At 54.7% G+C, this 20,718-nt stretch overlaps 1 protein-coding gene across 2 annotated transcripts in view; it reads left to right on the top strand.

Moving 5' to 3' along the window:
• The first annotated feature begins 8,283 nt into the window (after nucleotides 1-8,283).
• Nucleotides 8,284-20,718, top strand: part of utp6 (UTP6 small subunit processome component) — a 33,789-nt gene continuing 21,354 nt past the window's right edge. The window contains exons 1-7 of one of the 2 annotated variants that reach the window (XM_041216582.1): nucleotides 8,284-8,408; nucleotides 10,069-10,153; nucleotides 10,812-10,853; nucleotides 10,945-11,037; nucleotides 14,782-14,829; nucleotides 15,003-15,075; nucleotides 19,640-19,758. In XM_041216582.1, coding sequence (XP_041072516.1) covers nucleotides 8,317-8,408; nucleotides 10,069-10,153; nucleotides 10,812-10,853; nucleotides 10,945-11,037; nucleotides 14,782-14,829; nucleotides 15,003-15,075; nucleotides 19,640-19,758 — 552 coding nt within the window. In that variant the 5' untranslated portion in view covers nucleotides 8,284-8,316. The remainder of the gene's footprint in view (nucleotides 8,409-10,068; nucleotides 10,154-10,811; nucleotides 10,854-10,944; nucleotides 11,038-14,781; nucleotides 14,830-15,002; nucleotides 15,076-19,639; nucleotides 19,759-20,718) is intronic. The other variant, XM_041216583.1, reaches the window with a different exon arrangement.

Genomic DNA, 20,718 nt, shown 5'->3' with positions numbered 1-20,718 from the left:
CATCTCTCTCTCACTCTATCTGCTGTCTGTCTCTCTCCATCTCTCTCTCACTCTATCTGCTGTCTGTCTCTCTCTCTCTCTCTCCATCTCTCTCTCACTCTATCTGCTGTCTGTCTCTCTCTCTCTCCATCTCTCTCTCACTCTATCTGCTGTCTGTCTCTCTCCATCTCTCTCTCACTCTATCTGCTGTCTGTCTCTCTCTCTCCATCTCTCTCTCACTCTATCTGCTGTCTGTCTCTCTCTCTCCATCTCTCTCTCTCACTCTATCTGCTGTCTGTCTCTCTCTCTCCATCTCTCTCTCACTCTATCTGCTGTCTGTCTCTCTCTCTCCATCTCTCTCTCACTCTATCTGCTGTCTGTCTCTCTCTCTCCATCTCTCTCTCACTCTATCTGTTGTCTGTCTCTCTCTCTCTATCTGCTGTCTGTCTCTCTCTCTCTCTCTCCATCTCTCTTTCACTCTATCTGCTGTCTGTCTCTCTCTCTCCCTTTCTCTCTTTATCTCACACTCTATCTGTGTCTGTCTCTCTCCATCTCTCTCTCTCACTCTATCTGCTATCTCTCTCCCTTTCTCTCTCTCTCTCTCTCTCTCTCTCACTCTATCTGCTCTCTGTCTCTCCCTCTCTTTCTCTCCCTCTTTCTCACACACACTCTATCTGCTATCTGTCTGAATGTCTCTCTCTCTGTCTCTCTCCCTGTCTCACTGACTCTGAGCACAGTCTCAGGCAGTCAGCGGATATTTATTGATCCCAGTTTTTGTGTTTCTAATGTTTTGATTTAAAGTGAGGAACTTTTCCAGCTCAGAGGAGATGCCTCCATCCACCGCTCCAGTAATCAGCGCTAACACCAGCATTTCTAGCTGAATGCGGCCATGCCTGGACCATGAGGAGCCAGGCCAGGATGATAGTTCACCAGCACTGGATGACAGCCTGACAAACCTACACGGGCTGCACCCATTCGCCAGTCAGGAAACGCAGTGTCAACACCCAGACATGTCACACAACAGCACAGTCTTGGCAGCAAAAGCCACCTTGCTGGGAATGTCTCACATTCCTGGTAAACCCACCCTGAGGGTCACATCTTCAGCAGACAAACCCCCTGAGAACACCAACTATACCACCGAGCCCATAGCCAAGCCACCATATTCCTATGCCACTCTGATATGCCTGGCTATGAAGTCCAGTAACCAGAGCAATGTGACCTTGTCCACCATCTACTCCTGGATCAGGCACAACTTCTGCTTCTACAGACACGTGGAGTCCAGCTGGAAGGTAGGTGACACTGTGATGGACACAGGTACAATATTACAGTGTGTGGATTAACACTGTGATGGACACAGGTACAATATTACAGTGTGTGGATTAACACTGTGATGGACACAGGTACAATATTACAGTGTGTGGATTATAGACAACTGTTAATAGGTCAGCAGTGAGGTTATTATTGAGACAAATACAATTAGATATAAAAACATTTTCAATCTCAATCATTATCCGATAATATGACCTTATATTACATGTTCTGTACATTGTTACTGCCCTTATAAACCAGAAACTTGGCTGATACACCAGAGACATGAGCAAATTCACAAAGACAGCTCAGGAGGAGGGGGGGTGGGATATTATAGTTCAATAAATTTGAATTTTATAAAAAGCAAGTAGCTGTAACAGTGACCACGTAACTACCAGATTCTCCTAAAAACCACCTGGTTCACTAATATCCTTTAGGGAAGGAAACCTTCCTTCCTTACGTCTCTACCCACATGTGACTCCAGACCCACAGCAGGGTGGTTGACTCTTAACTGCCCTCTGAAATGACCTAAAACCCAGACCATATGAATGAATAAACAGATGCTGGCTATGCAGAAGACAGTCAATCATCATCGATGTACAGCTTATCAGAAGGTGCCCCTCACACCCTCCCTCTAACTTATTTCTCATCAGTTATCAGCTCCCTCTGCTTCAAAAGCTACCTTTGCTCTTTATGAAAATTCATCACATCCCCAATTTACAAATCAAACCCAACATTTAAGAGGACCCCACTTCCAAGTTCACCAGCCTCCCCATCAAACTGTATGGTCTACAGGGTGTGTGGAACTGTACCCCGGTGAGAGTCAGTGTGTGTGGAGCTGTACCCCAGTGAGAGTCAGTGTGTGTGGGACAATACCCAGTGAGAGTCAGTGTGTGTGGGACTGTACCCAGTGAGAGTCAGTGTGTGTGGGACACGTACCCCAGTGAGAGTCAGTGTGTGTGGAGCTGTACCCCAGTGAGAGTCAGTGTGTGTGGGACAATACCCAGTGAGAGTCAGTGTGTGTGGGACTGTACCCAGTGAGAGTCAGTGTGTGTGGGACACGTACCCCAGTGAGAGTCAGTGTGTGTGGAGCTGTACCCCAGTGAGAGTCAGTGTGTGTGGGATTGTACCCCAGTGAGAGTCAGTGTGTGTGGGACTGTACCCCAAAGAGAGTCAGTGTGTGTGGAGCTGTACCCCAGTGAGACTCAGTGTGGGTGGGACTGTACCCAGTGACAGTCAGTGTGTGTGGGACGCGTACCCCAGTGAGAGTCAGTGTGTGGGGAGCTGTACCCCAGTAAGAGTCAGTGTGTGTGGGATTGTACCCCAATGAGAGTCAGTGTGTGTGGGACTGTACCCCAGTAAGAGTCAGTGTGTGTGGAGCTGTACCCCAGTGAGAGTCAGTGTGTGTGGGACCCGTACCCCAGTGAGAGTCAATGTGTGTGGAACTTTACCCCAGTGAGAGTCAGTGTGTGTGGGACTGTACCCCAGTGAGAGTCAGTGTGTGTGGGACTGTACCTCGGTGAGAGTCAGTGTGTGTGGGACTGTACCCCAGTGAGAGTCAGTGTGTGTGGGACTGTACCTCGGTGAGAGTCAGTGTGTGTGGGACTGTACCCCAGTGAGTCAGTGTGTGTGGAGCTGTACCCCAGTGAGAGTCAGTGTGTGTGGGACTGTACCCCAGTGAGAGTCAGTGTGTGTGGAGCTGTACCCCAGTGAGAGTCAGTGTGTGTGGGACTGTACCCCAGTGAGAGTCAGTGTGTGTGGGACCCGTACCCCAGTGAGAGTAAGTGTGTGTGGAACTTTACCCCAGTGAGAGTCAGTGTGTGTGGAACTTTACCCCAGTGAGAGTCAGTGTGTGTGGGACTGTACCCCAGTGAGAGTCAGTGTGTGTGGAACTTTACCCCAGCGAGAGTCAGTGTGTGTGGAGCTGTACCCCGGTGAGAGTCAGTGTGTGTGGAGCTGTACCCCAGTGAGAGTCAGTGTGTGTGGGACTGTACCCAGTGAGAGTCAGTGTGTGTGGAGCTGTACCCCAGTGACAGTCAGTGTGTGTGGGACTGTACCCCAGTGAGAGTCAGTGTGTGTGGGACCCGTACCCCAGTGAGAGTCAATGTGTGTGGAACTTTACCCCAGTGAGAGTCAGTGTGTGTGGAACTTTACCCCAGTGAGAGTCAGTGTGTGTGGAACTTTACCCCAGTGAGAGTCAGTGTGTGTGGAACTTTACCCCAGTGAGAGTCAGTGTGTGTGGGACTGTACCCCAGTGAGCATCAGTGTGTGTGGAACTGTACCCCAGTGAGAGTCAGTGTGTGTGGAGCTGTACCCTGGTGAGAGTCAGTGTGTGTGGAGCTGTACCCCAGTGAGAGTCAGTGTGTGTGGGACTGTACCCAGTGAGAGTCAGTGTGTGTGGAGCTGTACCCCAGTGAGAGTCAGTGTGTGTGGGACTTTACCCCAGTGAGAGTCAGTGTGTGTGTGACTGTACCCCAGTGAGAGTCAGTGTGTGTGGGACTGTACCTCGGTGAGAGTCAGTGTGTGTGGGACTGTACCCCAGTGAGAGTCAGTGTGTGTGGGACTGTACCTCGGTGCGAGTCAGTGTGTGTGGGACTGTACCCCAGTGAGTCAGTGTGTGTGGAGCTGTACCCCAGTGAGAGTCAGTGTGTGTGGGACTATACCCCAGTGAGAGTCAGTATGTGTGGGACTGTACCCCAGTGAGCATCAGTGTGTGTGGAACTGTACCCCAGTGAGAGTCAGTGTGTGTGGAGCTGTACCCTGGTGAGAGTCAGTGTGTGTGGAGCTGTACCCCAGTGAGAGTCAGTGTGTGTGGGACTGTACCCAGTGAGAGTCAGTGTGTGTGGAGCTGTACCCCAGTGAGAGTCAGTGTGTGTGGGACTTTACCCCAGTGAGAGTCAGTGTGTGTGTGACTGTACCCCAGTGAGAGTCAGTGTGTGTGGGACTGTACCTCGGTGAGAGTCAGTGTGTGTGGGACTGTACCCCAGTGAGAGTCAGTGTGTGTGGGACTGTACCTCGGTGCGAGTCAGTGTGTGTGGGACTGTACCCCAGTGAGTCAGTGTGTGTGGAGCTGTACCCCAGTGAGAGTCAGTGTGTGTGGGACTGTACCCCAGTGAGAGTCAGTGTGTGTGGAGCTGTACCCCAGTGAGAGTCAGTGTGTGTGGGACTGTACCCCAGTGAGAGTCAGTGTGTGTGGGACCCGTACCCCAGTGAGAGTCAGTGTGTGTGGGACTGTACCCCAGTGAGAGTCAGTGTGTGTGGGACTGTACCCCAGTGAGAGTCAGTGTGTGTGGGACTGTACCTCGGTGAGAGTCAGTGTGTGTGGGACTGTACCCCAGTGAGTCAGTGTGTGTGGAGCTGTACCCCAGTGAGAGTCAGTGTGTGTGGGACTGTACCCCAGTGAGAGTCAGTGTGCGTGGAGCTGTACCCCAGTGAGAGTCAGTGTGTGTGGAGCTGTACCCCAGTGAGAGTCAGTGTGTGTGGGACCCGTACCCCAGTGAGAGTCAGTGTGTGTGGGACTGTACCCCAGTGAGAGTCAGTGTGTGTGGGACTGTACCCCAGTGAGAGTCAGTGTGTGTGGGACTGTACCTCGGTGAGAGTCAGTGTGTGTGGGACTGTACCCCAGTGAGAGTCAGTGTGTGTGGGACTGTACCTCGGTGAGAGTCAGTGTGTGTGGGACTGTACCCCAGTGAGTCAGTGTGTGTGGAGCTGTACCCCAGTGAGAGTAAGTGTGTGTGGCACTGTACCCCAGTGAGAGTCAGTGTGTGTGGAGCTGTACCCCAGTGAGAGTCAGTGTGTGTGGGACTGTACCCCAGTGAGAGTCAGTGTGTGTGGGACCCGTACCCCAGTGAGAGTCAGTGTGTGGGACTTTACCCCAGTGAGAGTCAGTGTGTGTGGGACTGTACCTCGGTGAGAGTCAGTGTGTGTGGGACTGTACCCCAGTGAGAGTCAGTGTGTGTGGGACTGTACCTCGGTGAGAGTCAGTGTGTGTGGGACTGTACCCCAGTGAGAGTCAGTGTGTGTGGGACTGTACCCCAGTGAGAGTCAGTGTGTGTGGGACCCGTACCCCAGTGAGAGTAAGTGTGTGTGGAACTTTACCCCAGTGAGAGTCAGTGTGTGTGGAACTTTACCCCAGTGAGAGTCAGTGTGTGTGGGACTGTACCCCAGTGAGAGTCAGTGTGTGTGGAACTTTACCCCAGCGAGAGTCAGTGTGTGTGGAGCTGTACCCCGGTGAGAGTCAGTGTGTGTGGAGCTGTACCCCAGTGAGAGTCAGTGTGTGTGGGACTGTACCCAGTGAGAGTCAGTGTGTGTGGAGCTGTACCCCAGTGACAGTCAGTGTGTGTGGGACTGTACCCCAGTGAGAGTCAGTGTGTGTGAGACCCGTACCCCAGTGAGAGTCAGTGTGTGTGGGACCTGTACCCCAGTGAGAGTCAGTGTGTGTGGGACCCGTACCCCAGTGAGAGTCAGTGTGTGTGGACCTGTACCCCAGTGAGAGTCAGTGTGTGTGGAACCTGTAACCCAGTGAGAGTCAGTGTGTGTGGACCTGTACCCCAGTGAGAGTCAGTGTGTGTGGGACCCGTACCCCAGTGAGAGTCAGTGTGTGTGGGACCCGTACCCCAGTGAGAGTCAGTGTGTGTGGGACCTGTACCCCAGTGACAGTCAGTGTGTGTGGGACCTGTACCCCAGTGAGAGTCAGTGTGTGTGAGACCCGTACCCCAGTGAGAGTCAGTGTGTGTGGGACCTGTACCCCAGTGAGAGTCAGTGTGTGTGGGACCCGTACCCCAGTGAGAGTCAGTGTGTGTGGGAACTTTACCCCAGTGAGAATCAGTGTGTGTGGGACCCGTACCCCAGTGAGAGTCAGTGTGTGTGGGACTGTACCCCAGTGAGAGTCAGTGTGTGTGGGACCTGTACTCCAGTTTACTGGCAGTATTTTCAGGACAGGAAGCTTTTTGATATGTATTAATTATTCTGTCACCTTTATCGACATGAAGGTATGAAGATATGAGCAGGAGTAGTCTACTCGGCCCCTCGAGCCTCTTCATTCAATAAGATCACGGTTGATCGGAATGTAACCTCAACTCCCCATTCCTGCCTAACCCCCGATAACCTTTCACCCCCTCGTTAATCACGAATCTATTTAGCTCTGTCTTTAAAATATTCAAAGAGTTTGCTTGCACCGCCTTTTGAGGAAGAGAGTTCCAAAGGCTCACGATACTCTGCCTTAACTGAGCGACCCCTTATTTATAAACAGTGAGGCCGAGTCCTAGATTGTCCCTCATGAGGAAACACCCTCCCCCACACCCTCCCTGTCAGGCCCCCTCAGGATCTGATGTTTCAATCAAGTCGCCTCTCACTCGTCTCAATTCCGGCGGACACAGGCCTAACCTGTCCAGCCTTTCCTCACAAGACAAGCCGACCGTTCCCGGTGTTCGTCTCTGAACTGATTCCAGCACGTTTACACCTCTCCTTCAATAAGGAGACCAATATCGTACAGAATGTTCCAGGTGTGCTCCCACCCGTGCCCTGTACAACCTCCCTATTTTTGTAACCAATTCCCCTCACAATCAATGATAACTTTCTATTAGTTTTCCGAATTACCCGCTGTACCTGCAAACTAACCCTGCGCTGCATGCGCTCGGACACCCGGATCCCTCCGCGTCTCATAGCACTGCAACCTCGCCCCGCCCCCTGCCCAGGCCCCGCCCCCGGTCCGCCCCTGCCCAGGCCCCGCCCCCGGTCCGCCCCCTGCCCAGGCCCCGCCCCCTGCCCAGGCCCCGCCCCCGGTCCGCCTCTGCCCAGGCCCCGCCCCCGGTCCGCCTCTGCCCAGGCCCCGCCCCCTGCCCAGGCCCCGCCCCCGGTCCGCCCCTGCCCAGGCCCCTGCCCAGGCCCCGCCCCCTGCCCAGGCCCCGCCCCCGGTCCGCCCCCTGCCCAGGCCCCGCCCCCGGTCCGCCCCTGCCCTGGCCCCGCCCCCGGTCCGCCCCCTGCCCAGGCCCCGCCCCCTGCCCAGGCCCCGCCCCCGGTCCGCCCCTGCCCACGCCCCGCCCCCGGTCCGCCCCCTGCCCAGGCCCCGCCCCCTGCCCAGGCCCCGCCCCCGGTCCGCCCCTGCCCAGGCCCCGCCCCCGGTCCGCCCCTGCCCAGGCCCCGCCCCCGGTCCGCCCCCTGCCCAGGCCCCGCCCCCTGCCCAGGCCCCCGCCCCCGGTCCGCCTCTGCCCAGGCCCCGCCCCCGGTCCGCCTCTGCCCAGGCCCCTGCCCAGGCCCCGCCCCCGGTCCGCCTCTGCCCAGGCCCCTGCCCAGGCCCCGCCCCCTGCCCAGGCCCCGCCCCCGGTCCGCCTCTGCCCAGGCCCCGCCCCCGGTCCGCCTCTGCCCAGGCCCCGCCCCCGGTCCGCCCCTGCCCAGGCCCCGCCCCCGGTCCGCCCCTGCCCAGGCCCCGCCCCCGGTCCGCCCCTGCCCAAGGCCATGCCCCCGGTCCGCCCCTGCCCAGGCCCCGCCCCCGGTCCGCCCCTGCCCAGGCCCCGCCCCCGGTCCGCCCCTGCCCAGGCCCCGCCCCCGGTCCGCCCCTGCCCAGGCCCCGCCCCCGGTCCGCCCCTGCCCAGGCCCCGCCCCCGGTCCGCCTCTGCCCAGGCCCCGCCCCCGGTCCGCCCCTGCCCAGGCCCCGCCCCCGGTCCGCCCCTGCCCAAGGCCATGCCCCCGGTCCGCCCCTGCCCAGGCCCCGCCCCCGGTCCGCCCCTGCCCAAGGCCATGCCCCCGGTCCGCCCCTCCCAGGCCCCGCCCCCGGTCCGCCCCCTGCTCAGGCCCCGCCCCTGCTCATGCCCCGTTCTCCACACCACCCCGCGCCCCCCCCCCCCACCCTCCGGATTCCTGAGGAACAATAATCCAGGGCCGAAGACCGGAAGCGGAAGGAGCGGGCGGAGCCTGTTCGAAGCCGGGAAGCGGAAGGAGCGGGCGGAGCCTGTTCGAAGCCGGACCGGGAAGCGGAAGGAGCGGGCGGAGCCTGTTCGAAGCCGGACCGGAAGCGAGCGGCACGTGGCGATGGCCGAGTTTGTGCAGCGGCGGCTGGAGGAGCGACTCCCGGAGCTGGAACAGCTGGAGAGAGTGGGACTGCTGAGCGGGGAGGAAACCCGGTGAGGAGGCCCGGGGGCGGTGCGGGGAGGAGGCCCGGGATGGGGGGAGCTGGGGGGGGGGGGAGGCCCGGGATGAGGGGGGGATGGGGGGGGGGGGATGGGGGGGGGGGAGGCCCGGGATGAGGGGGGGATGGGAGGCCCGGGATGAGGGGGGGATGGGAGGCCCGGGATGAGGGGGGGATGGGAGGCCCGGGATGAGGGGGGGGATGGGAGGCCCGGGATGAGGGGGGGATGGGGGGCCCGGGATGAGGGGGGGATGGGGGCCCGGGATGAGGGGGGGATGGGGGGGGGGGAGGCCCGGGATGAGGGGGGGAGGCCCGGGATGAGGGGGGGATGGGGATGGGGAGGGGAGGGGAGGGGAATGGGCCGGGATGAGGGGGAGGGGGGAGCTGGGAGAGGGGGAAGCTGGGGGAGGGGGGGGTGCCGGGATGGGGGGAGCTGGCGAGGTGCCGGGATGGGGGGGGAGGGTGTTGCTGGGATTGGGGGAGCTGGGGGGGTGGGGGGGAAGCTGGGCGGGGCCCGGGATGAGGGGGAAGCTGGGCGGGGGCCGGGATAGGGGGAGCTGGGCGGGGGCCGGGATGAGGGGGAGCTGGGGGGCCGGGATGAGGGGGAGCTGGGGGGCCGGGATGAGGGGGAGCTGGGGAGGCCCGGGATGAGGGGGGGATGGGGATGGGGAGGGGAGGGGAGGGGAATGGGCCGGGATGAGGGGGAGGGGGGAGCTGGGATTGGGGGAGCTGGGGGGGTAGCTGGGCGGGGGCCGGGATGGGGGGAGCTGGGGGAGGGGGGGGTGCCGGGATGGGGGGGGAGGTTCTGGGATTGGGGGAGCTGGGGGGCACGGGGGGGAAGGCCCGGGGTGGGGAGAGCGGGGGGGAGGCCGCTGATGCTGTGAGCTGCCTGGGCTCTAACTCCCCCCTACTGTAGGATATCAGAGCGGGAAGGTTGAGCTGGAACTGTATAAAACACTGGATATATCAGGTATAGTTCTGGTCAGCGCAGTAAGGGGAGGATGTGATCCCGCTATGGAGAGGAGAATGGTGCCCGGAATGTGGAATTTTATCCATGAGGAAAGATTGGATAGACTGGGATTGTTTTTTGAAAGAGGAAACTGTGGGAAGATTTAGTTGAGGCCACAAAACAGAGTGGATCGGATGGATCTGTTTTCATTAGCAATAACGAAAGTGCATAGTTATGAAGTAATTGTGAGTAAAATTAGGGGGAGTTGAGAGGATTTTTTTTCACTCGGGTGCTGGAGATCTGGAACTCTCTGTCTGAGAGGGCAGGAGATGCGGAAACCCTCAGCACATTTTTAAAAAATCTTGGATGTGCACTTGAGGTGTAGTATGGGCTATGGATCAAGCATTGGGAAATGGGATTACTATGAATGGATATTTTTCAGCTGGTGCAGTTATGATGAGCAGAATGGCCTCATGAGCTGTAAATTTTCTATTTTGAACTCTCTTCTTTCAAGATCCTCCTTAAAACCCACCTCTTTGACCAAGCTTTTGGTCATCTATCCTAACGCCTCCCCCAATGGCTCAGTGACAGGTTTTGTTTGATACTCACTTGTTGTAAAGCTCATGTTGCGATATTAAACTCCATTAATGAAGAAATGCAAGTTGTTGTCTAACTCTGCCTTTTTTTTTGTTGTTTAATCTTGAAGAGCATTAATGAGGAAGGTCACTGCCCTGGAACATAAAGTCCACAGACGAGCACTCAATAAGGAGAGTTTCATCAGCTACATTCAAGTATGTGTAACTTCATAGCACACAGAGTAATGAATCTGGATCAGGTGCCAGGAGAGAGGGGGATGTTTGTGTAGCGCTAATGTGACTGGACTAGTAATCCAGAGGCCCAGACTAATGCTGTAGCACATGGGTTCAAATCCCACCACAGCAGCTGGTGGAATTCAATTAATAATTGCTAGTCTCAGTAATAGTGACCATGAAACTAGCATTGGTGTAAAAACCCATCTGGTTCACTAATGCCCTTTGGGGAAGGAAATCTGCCATCCTTACCTGGTCTGGCCTACAATGTGGCTGACAGCCCCAATATAACTGCCCTCTGAAATGGTCGAGTAAGCCACTCAGTTCAAGGGCAATTAGGGTTGGGCAACATGGCCCTGACCTTGTTGGCAACACCCACATCCCATGAAAGAAAGTAAAAGCCTGCTAGTGTTAAAATGGGGTTGCATTGATAGACGCAGCATTCCCCCAGTCTGAACACCCAGCCCCCACACACCCTGCTCTCCCCTTCCTTGCTCTCCCATACTCCTCCCACCCAACCCCCAAAGCTTGATCCTACCCCCAACACCCTGGTCCTATGCCCCCACTCTTGCACTCCTCACTTACAGCTGAGCTTCTTGTGGACTGTCTGCTGTTCTGATTTATTTATTTTATTTTTCAGTATGAAATTAATTTTCTGGAATTGATCAAGAGGAGGCGAGTGGTGAGTGAGAACAAAGTTTCTCTGAACAGATGAATTTATTTCAGAGTGTGATGCAGCATGTTGGAAACATATTCTCTTCATTCTCTCCCAGAGACTTGGCTACACCTTTAAGAAAGAGGAAATAGAATATGGCATTGTTAACCGGATTGACAGATTGTTCAGACGAGCTCTGACCAAGTGGAAGGTAAGGCAGAGCTTGGTGGAGAAGGGTGGGGGGGCTGCCAGTGTGGGCCATGGAAGGCTGGGGCCGAGGACCAGGTTGTGCTTAGCTAAGTGGGGAGGATTGGAGGTGGCATAGATAGTGTGAGGGCAGGGGCTGGGAAAAAGCGGGGAAGAGCAATAGTGGTAGGAGACTCGATAGGAAGGGGAACAGACAGGGCGTTTCTGCGGCCGTAGATGTGACTCCAGGATGGTATGTTGCCTCCCTGGTGCCAGGGTCAAGGATGTCACTGAACGGCTGCAGGGCATCCTACAGGGGGAGGGCAAACAGACAGAGATCGTGGTACATATTGGCACATAGGTAGAAAGAGGGGTGAGGTCCTGCAAGCAGAATTTAGGGAGCTAGGAAGCAGATTAAAAAACAGGACCTCAAAGATACTAATTGCTGGATTACCTCCAGTGCCACGTGCTAGTGAGTATAGAAATAGGAGGTTAGTCCAGATGAATGCGTGGCTGGAGAGATGGTGTAGGAGGGAGGGCTTTACATTTCTGGACATTGGGACCATTTCTGGGGGCGGTGGGACCTGTACAAGGCGGACAGGTTGCATCTGAACTGGAATGGGACCAACATCCTTGTGGGGAGGTTTGCTTGTGCTGTTGGGGAGGGTTTAAACTGACTGACAGGGGAGTGGGATCCTGAGAGGAGGTTCAGCAGGGGGAGATGCACAGCCAAAATTAGAAGTCAGAGCAATTGAATCTGGAAGGCATAGAAATTATAGGCCAGTTAAGGCACAAGGGAGTTTGGCAAGTTTGGATGGTATTTTAATGCAAGGAGTCTGATGAATAAGAAAGATGAGTTGAGGGCACAGATTAACACATGGAAGTATGATGTCATTGCTGTCACAGAGACATGGTTGAGAGAGGGGGTGTATCGCAATATTGATCAAGGAATCAATTATAGTAGTAAGTAGGGATAACATCTTAGAAGGCTCCTCAAATGAAGCCATATGGGTAGAATTTTTAAAAGAAGGAGCAATCACAATGCTGGGAGTGTACTACAGGCCCCCAAACAGAGAGAAATAGAAGAGCAGATATGTAGACAAATTTCAGAGAAGGGTAAAAACGGCAGGGTAGTAATAGTGGGGGATTTCAACTTCCCCAACATTAACTGGGTTAGTCATAGTGTGATAAGTTGAGAGGGAGCAAAATTCTTAAAATGCATCCAGGAGAGCTTTTTAAACCAGTATGTAGAAGGTCCCTCAAGAGAGGGGGCGCTCCTGGACTTAATTTTAGGAAATGAAGCCAAGCAAGTGGTAGAAGTATCAGTGGGGAAGCATTTTGCAGATAGTGATCATAACTCCATTAGATTCAAGGTTGTTATAGAAAAGGACAAGGATGGGCCAGAAATCAAAGTTCTAAATTGGGGGAAGGCCAATTTTAATAAGATCAGATATGATTTGGCCAGAGTAGACTGGGAGCAGCTACTTTTAGATAAATCTGTGTCAGAGCAGTGGGACTCATTCAAGAAGGAAATAGGGAGAGTACAGGGCCAACATATTCCAGTAAAGACAAAGGGTGGGACCAACAAACCCAGGGAACCCTGGCTGTCGAGGGATATACAGGATTGGATAAAGAGAAAAAGGGAGGCTTATGGCAGATACCGAGGGTTCAAAACAGCTGAAGTCCTGGAGAAGTATAGAATGTGTAGGGGGGAAATTAAAAAGGGGGCATGAAAAAACATTGGCCGGTAAAATATAGGAAAATCGAAAGTTATTTTACAAGTACATTAAGAGTAAAAGGATAACTAGGGAAAGAGCAGGGCCCATTAAGGACCATCATGGTAATTTGTGTGTGGAGCCAGAGGACATAGGTAGGGTTCTAAATGAATACTGTGTCAGTGTTCACAAGTGAGAGGGGCGACGTGGGTATGGAAATCAGGCAGGACTGTGATATAATTAAAGAAATTAGCATAGAAAGGGAGGAGGTTCTAAGAGTTTTAGGCAGGCCTAAAAGTAGATAAATCTCCAGGCCCAGATGAAATGTATCCCAGGCTGTTGAGTGAGGCAAGGGAGGAGATAGCAGGGATGCTGGCAACAATTTTCAATACCTCTCTGGCCACAAGAGAGGTGCCAGAGGACTGGAAGACAGCCAATGTGGTACCATTATTCGAGAAGGGAGGAAGGGATAAACCAGGGAACTACAGGCCAGTCAGTCTAACCTCAGTGATGGGGAAACTATTGGAAGCAATTCTGAGGGACAGAATTAATCTACACTTGGAGAGACAGGGGTTAATCAAGGACTGTCAGCATGGTTTTATTAAAGGGAGGTCATGTCTGACCAATTTGATTGAATTTTTCAAAGAGGTGACCAGATGTGTAGATGAGGGCAATGTATTTGACGTGGTCTACCTGGACTTCAGCAAGGCTTTTGATAAGTTCCTGAATGGGAGACTGATAACAAAGGTAAGAGCCCATGGGATCCAAGGCAAATTGGATCCAGAATTGGCTGAGTGGCAGGAAGCAGAGGGTGATGGTCGAGGGGTGTTTTTGAGACTGGATGCCTTTGTCCAGTGGGGTTCCACAGGGATCGGTGTTGGGTCCCTTGCTGTTTGTAGTACATATAAATGATTTAGACTTGAATGTAGGAGGGTTGATCAGTAAGATCATGGGTGACACGAAAATTGGTGGGGTGGTAAATAGTGAGGAGGATAGTCTTAGATTACAGGAGAATATAGATGGGCTGGTCAGATGGACTGATCAGTGGCAAATGGAATTTAATCTGGATAAGTGTGAGGTGATGGACTTGGGCAGGACAAACAAGGCACAGGAATACACGATGAATGGTAGGACCCTGGGAAGTACCGAGGATCAGAGGGACCTTGGAGTGCATGTCCACCGGTCCCTTAAGGTAGCGGGACAGGTAGATAAGGTGGTTAAGAAGGCATATGGGATAACTTGCCTTTATTAGCCGAAGCATAGAATATAAGAGCAAGGAGGTTATGCTGGAACTGTAGCTGTGGTCTAACCAGCGTTGCATAGAGTATTGCGTGTAGTTCTGGAATCCACATTATAGAAAGGATGTGATTGCACTAGAGAGAGTGTAGAGGAGATTTACCAGGATGTTGCCTGGGCTGGAGAATTTTAGTTATGAGGAGAGATTGGATAGACTGGGGTTATTTTCCCTGGAGCAGAGGAGATTGAATGGGGACATGATTGAGGTGTATAAAATTATGATGGGCGTAGATAGGGTAGACAGGAAGGAACTTTTCCCCTTGGTGGAGGGATCAATAACCAGAGGGCAAAGATTTAAGGTAAGGGGCAGGAGGGTTAGAGGGAATGTGAGGAAGAATTTTTTCACCCAGAGAGTGGTGGGAATCTGGAACTCACTGCCTGAAAGGATGATAGAGGCAGAAACCCTCATAACATTTCAGAAGTATTTGGTTGTGCACTTGCGATGCCATGGCATACAAGACTATGGGCCTAGTGCTGGAAAATAGGATTAGAATAGTTAGGTACTTGTTTGACCGGTGTAGACTCGATGGGCCGAAGGGCCTGTTTCTGTGCTGTAGAGAGGGGGTGGGCCTGGGCTGTGTGGGAGGTAATTTTGGGGGGAGTGGGTGGTTCCAGGCTGTCTAGAAGGGGATATTGGGTCAGGTGGGAGAAGATATGGGCCAAACCAGGCTCTGAGTCAGTGACAGTTCCTTGTGTTAAAGGTAGAATTGAAATGTTTTCTGAATATTGTCTGAAGATGTTAACTTTCTGCTTCACAGGGTGACATCCAGTTATGGCTCTCACACATCGCTTTTTGCAAGAAATGGGTGAGCATTTCTCTTTTCCCTCTCCAGGGTTAGTATCCATCTTTATTGATGTTAATCACACGGTCACTCAGTAACCTCTCTCCCTGCAGTGCCCTGACTGTAGGCGTACTGATGTTAGTCCAGCTCCCTCACTGGGTTTGATGCTTATATTACCACAGTTGTTTCTTCCCTAGAATGCAAAGGTGAAGCTAAGCAAGATCTTCTCTGCAATGTTGGCCATTCACCCAGACAAGCCAGGTGAGATAGGTACCTGTATTGTGCCCTCCATTCTCAGCGTGTGGAAGTCCAGTATGTGTGGGAGCAGTGAATCCCCAGCATATATTTGTGTGGGAGCAATGATTCCCCAGCATAGCTGTGTGTGTGTGGGAGCAGTGATTCCCCAGCATAGCTGTGTGTGTGTGGGAGCAGTGATTCCCCAGCGTGTGTGTGTGTGGGAGCAGTGATTCCCCAGCGTGTGTGTGTGTGGGAGCAGTGATTCCCCAGCGTGTGTGTGTGTGTGTGGGAGCAGTGATTCCCCAGCGTGTGTGTGTGTGTGTGGGAGCAGTGATTCCCCAGCGTGTGTGTGTGTGTGTGGGAGCAGTGATTCCCCAGCGTGTGTGTGTGTGTGTGTGTGTGTGTGTGTGGGAGCAGTGATTCCCCAGCGTGTGTGTGTGTGTGTGGGAGCAGTGATTCCCCAGCGTGTGTGTGTGTGTGTGTGTGTGTGTGTGTGTGTGTGTGTGTGGGAGCAGTGATTCCCCAGCGTGTGTGTGTGTGGGAGCAGTGATTCCCCAGCGTGTGTGTGGGAGCAGTGATTCCCCAGCGTGTGTGTGTGTGTGTGTGTGTGTGGGAGCAGTGATTCCCCAGCGTGTGTGTGTGTGTGTGTGGGAGCAGTGATTCCCCAGCGTGTGTGTGTGTGGGAGCAGTGATTCCCCAGCGTGTGTGTGTGTGTGTGGGAGCAGTGATTCCCCAGCGTGTGTGTGTGTGTGTGGGAGCAGTGATTCCCCAGCGTGTGTGTGTGGGAGCAGTGATTCCCCAGCGTGTGTGTGTGGGAGCAGTGATTCCCCAGCGTGTGTGTGTGGGAGCAGTGATTCCCCAGCGTGTGTGTGTGGGAGCAGTGATTCCCCAGCGTGTGTGTGTGGGAGCAGTGATTCCCCCGCGTGTGTGTGTGTGGGAGCAGTGATTCCCCAGCGTGTGTGTGTGGGAGCAGTGATTCCCCAGCGTGTGTGTGTGTGTGTGTGTGTGTGTGTGTGTGTGTGGGAGCAGTGATTCCCCAGCGTGTGTGTGTGTGTGTGAGCAGTGATTCCCCAGCGTGTGTGTGTGTGGGAGCAGTGATTCCCCAGCGTGTGTGTGTGTGGGAGCAGTGAATCCCCAGCGTGTGTGTGTGGGAGCAGTGAATCCCCAGCGTGTGTGTGTGGGAGCAGTGAATCCCCAGCGTGTGTGTGTGGGAGCAGTGAATCCCCAGCGTGTGTGTGTGGGAGCAGTGAATCCCCAGCGTGTGTGTGTGGGAGCAGTGAATCCCCAGCGTGTGTGTGTGGGAGCAGTGAATCCCCAGCGTGTGTGTGTGTGTGTGTGTGTGTGTGTGGGAGCAGTGAATCCCCAGCGTGTGTGTGTGGGAGCAGTGAATCCCCAGCGTGTGTGTGTGGGAGCAGTGAATCCCCAGCGTGTGTGTGTGGGAGCAGTGAATCCCCAGCGTGTGTGTGTGGGAGCAGTGAATCCCCAGCGTGTGTGTGTGGGAGCAGTGAATCCCCAGCGTGTGTGTGTGGGAGCAGTGAATCCCCAGCGTGTGTGTGTGTGTGTGTGGGAGCAGTGAATCCCCAGCGTGTGTGTGTGGGAGCAGTGAATCCCCAGCGTATGTGTGTGAGAGCATTGATTCCCCCGCGTGTGTGTGTGGGAATAGTGAATCCCCAGCGTATGTGTGTGAGAGCATTGATTCCCCCGCGTATGTGTGTGTGTGTGTGTGTGTGTGTGTGTGTGTGTGTGTGTGAGAGCATTGATTCCCCCGCGTATGTGTGTGTGTGTGTGTGTGTGTGTGTGTGTGTGTGTGTGTGTGTGTGTGAGCAGTGATTCCCCAGCGTGTGTGTGTGGGAGCAGTGATTCCCCAGCGTGTGTGTGTGGGAGCAGTGATTCCCCAGCGTGTGTGTGTGGGAGCAGTGATTCCCCAGCGTGTGTGTGTGGGAGCAGTGATTCCCCAGCGTGTGTGTGTGGGAGCAGTGATTCCCCAGCGTGTGTGTGTGGGAGCAGTGATTCCCCAGCGTGTGTGTGTGTGTAGGAGCAATGATTTCTCAGCGTATGTGTGTGTGTAGGAGCGTGGTTCCCCAGGGTGTGTGTGTGTAGGAGCAATGATTTCTCAGCGTATGTGTGTGTGTAGGAGCAATGATTTCTCAGCGTATGTGTGTGTGTAGGAGCAGTGATTTCTCAGCGTATGTGTGTGTGTAGGAGCGTGGTTCCCCAGCGTGTGTGGGGGGAGCAGTGATTCTCCAGCGTGTGTGTGTGGGAGCAGTGATTCCCCAGCGTGTGTGTGTGGGAGCAGTGAATCCCCAGCGTATGTGTGTGAGAGCATTGATTCCCCCGCGTGTGTGTGTGGGAATAGTGAATCCCCAGCGTATGTGTGTGAGAGCATTGATTCCCCCGCGTGTGTGTGTGGGAATAGTGAATCCCCAGCGTATGTGTGTGAGAGCATTGATTCCCCCGCGTATGTGTGTGTGTGTGTGTGTGTGTGTGTGTGTGTGTGTGTGTGTGTGTGAGCAGTGATTCCCCAGTGTGTGTGTGTGTGGGAGCAGTGATTCCCCAGCCTGTGTGTGTGGGAGCAGTGATTCCTCAGCGTGTGTGTGTGTGTGTGTGTGTGTGTGTGTGTGTGTGTGTGTGTGTGTGTGTGTGCAGTGATTCCCCAGTGTGTGTGTGTGTAGGAGCAATGATTTCTCAGCGTATGTGTGTGTGTAGGAGCGTGGTTCCCCAGGGTGTGTGTGTGTAGGAGCAATGATTTCTCAGCGTATGTGTGTGTGTAGGAGCAGTGATTTCTCAGCGTATGTGTGTGTGTAGGAGCGTGGTTCCCCAGCGTGTGTGGGGGGAGCAGTGATTCTCCAGCGTGTGTGTGTGGGAGCAGTGATTCCCCAGCGTGTGTGTGTGGGAGCAGTGATTCCCCAGCGTGTGTGGGGGGAGCAGTGATTCCCCAGCGTGTGTGTGTGGGAGCAGTGATTCCCCAGCGTGTGTGTGTGGGAGCAGTGATTCCCCAGCGTGTGTGTGTGGGAGCAGTGATTCCCCAGCGTGTGTGTGTAGGAGCAGTGATTCCCCAGCGTGTGTGTGTGGGAGCAGTGATTCCCCAGCGTGTGTGTGTGTGTGTGTGTGTGTGTGTGTGTGTGTGTGTGTGTGTGTGTGTGTGTGTGTGTGTGTGTGTGTGTGTGTGTAGGAGCAATGATTTCTCAGCGTATGTGTGTGTGTAGGAGCGTGGTTCCCCAGGGTGTGTGTGTGTAGGAGCAATGATTTCTCAGCGTATGTGTGTGTGTAGGAGCAATGATTTCTCAGCGTATGTGTGTGTGTAGGAGCAGTGATTTCTCAGCGTATGTGTGTGTGTAGGAGCGTGGTTCCCCAGCGTGTGTGGGGGGAGCAGTGATTCCCCAGCGTGTGTGTGTGGGAGCAGTGATTCCCCAGCGTGTGTGGGGGGAGCAGTGATTCTCCAGCGTGTGTGTGTGTGGGAGCAGTGATTCCCCAGCGTGTGTGTGTGAGAGCAGTGATTCCCCAGCGTGTGTGTGTGTGTGGGAGCAGTGATTCCCCAGCGTGTGTGTGTGTGTGTGTGTGTGGGAGCAGTGATTCCCAAGCGTGTGTGTGTGAGAGCAGTGATTCCCCAGCGTGTGTGTGTGTGTGGGAGCAGTGATTCCCCAGCGTGTGTGTGTGGGAGCAGTGATTCCCCAGCGTGTGTGTGTGGGAGCAGTGATTCCCCAGCGTGTGTGTGTGGGAGCAGTGATTCCCCAGCGTGTGTGTGTGGGAGCAGTGATACCCCAGCGTGTGTGTGTGTGTGGGAGCAGTGATTCCCCAGCGTGTGTGTGTGTGTGTGTGGGAGCAGTGATTCCCAAGCGTGTGTGTGTGAGAGCAGTGATTCCCCAGCGTGTGTGTGTGTGTGGGAGCAGTGATTCCCCAGCGTGTGTGTGTGGGAGCAGTGATTCCCCAGCGTGTGTGTGTGGGAGCAGTGATTCCCCAGCGTGTGTGTGTGGGAGCAGTGATTCCCCAGCGTGTGTGTGTGGGAGCAGTGATTCCCCAGCGTGTGTGTGTGGGAGCAGTGATTCCCCAGCGTGTGTGTGTGGGAGCAGTGATTCCCCAGCGTGTGTGTGTGTGTGTGGGAGCAGTGATTCCCCAGCGTGTGTGTGTGGGAGCAGTGATTCTCCAGCGTGTGTGTGTGGGAGCAGTGATTCCCCAGCGTGTGTGTGTAGGAGCAGTGATTCCCCAGCGTGTGTGTGTGGGAGCAGTGATTCCCCAGCGTGTGTGTGTGGGAGCAGTGATTCCCCAGCGTGTGTGTGTGGGAGCAGTGATTCCCCAGCGTGTGTGTGTGTGTGGGAGCAGTGATTCCCCAGTGTGTGTGTGGGAGCAGTGATTCCCCAGCGTGTGTGTGTGGGAGCAGTGATTCTCCAGCGTGTGTGTGTGTGGGAGCAGTGATTCCCCAGCGTGTGTGTGTGTAGGAGCAGTGATTCCCCAGGGTGTGTGTGTGTGTGTAGGAGCAGTGAATGCCCGGGGTGTGTGGGGGGAGCAGTGAATGTCCCGTGGAGGTGCAGTGAATTCTCTTTGCCAGACTTGGTGTTCAGTGCTTTTCAACACCGTTATTTATTCCCCTCATTCTCAGCTTTCTGGATCATGGCAGCAAAGTGGGAAATGGAGGATCGCCTGTCCTCTGAGAACGCCCGGCATTTATTCCTCCGCGCTTTGCGTTTCCACCCAGACTCTCAGAAGCTTTATCAGGAGGTAAGGGCTGGTTTACCAATGCCACTTCTTACTTGTCTTTTCATCTGAGGGTGGGGCAGAAACAGGAGCTTGGCAAGTGTGTCCACCCTGCCGTGCCCCACCCCCCAAACACTGGGTGTGTCCACCCTGCCTGTCCGTGCAACCCCCCCCCCCCCCAACACGGGCTGCTATGGCAAATTGAAAGTTAAGATGTGTTGAGTTCCTCTCTGATTCCCACGAACATCATGTCAGGAAACAGCAACAACTCATGCCTCACGAGGCTCACCCAGGCCGTTAATGCCCAGTAACTGGATCTGTGCCCATCTCACTGCAACTTGACACCTTCCCTTTGAAAGTCTCACCCACGTCTCAGCTACTCTCGAGGAAACAGCACCTGTTTTCTAAACCTTTTATTTGCCTTAATTTGAGAGCAGCAAGTTCTCTGGATGGGGTCTTGTTGGTAAGGGAGGGGCCACCAGCAGAGCCAGGTAGCGAGAACGTGGACCCCGGTGCTTTGTCTGTTTTTGGAACCTTTGTCCACACACCCCCAGCACCCCACCCCCCACCCGCCATTTGGAAACCGTAGTAACAATGTGGTCAAACTATTTGGCATAAGCTTTGCAAAAACTTCTTTGCTTTTGTACTCTTGGCAGTTGTTGTAAGTGGCCCCTGTTTGGGCTCTCACTAGGCCTTCCTCCACCATCCTGACTCCTGCAGTCCCTGTGGCCTGAGCAGGGGGTGAGAGCGCAGCCCAGGACACACTACATCTCCCAGAATGCATCCCAGCTGTCAGAAAAACTGGCCACATGGACTCGGCCTCACACTCCCAATAAGCACTGTTCCCACAGGAGAGAGGAGTGCCTGCCAGTGCCAGCACACTGAGACATGAGGCAGTCACCCCAGAGGGAGGAGGGAGGTGCTGTATGAGTCTGGCCCTCCCTCTTGAAAGCACCGTGTGCACCCCCCTCTCCTGAGCCCTGG

The sequence above is a fragment of the Carcharodon carcharias genome, chromosome 22 (genome assembly GCF_017639515.1).
Source record: "Carcharodon carcharias isolate sCarCar2 chromosome 22, sCarCar2.pri, whole genome shotgun sequence".
NCBI classification, from domain to species: domain Eukaryota; kingdom Metazoa; phylum Chordata; class Chondrichthyes; order Lamniformes; family Lamnidae; genus Carcharodon; species Carcharodon carcharias.
This window is presented reverse-complemented; position numbering and strand designations above follow the sequence as displayed.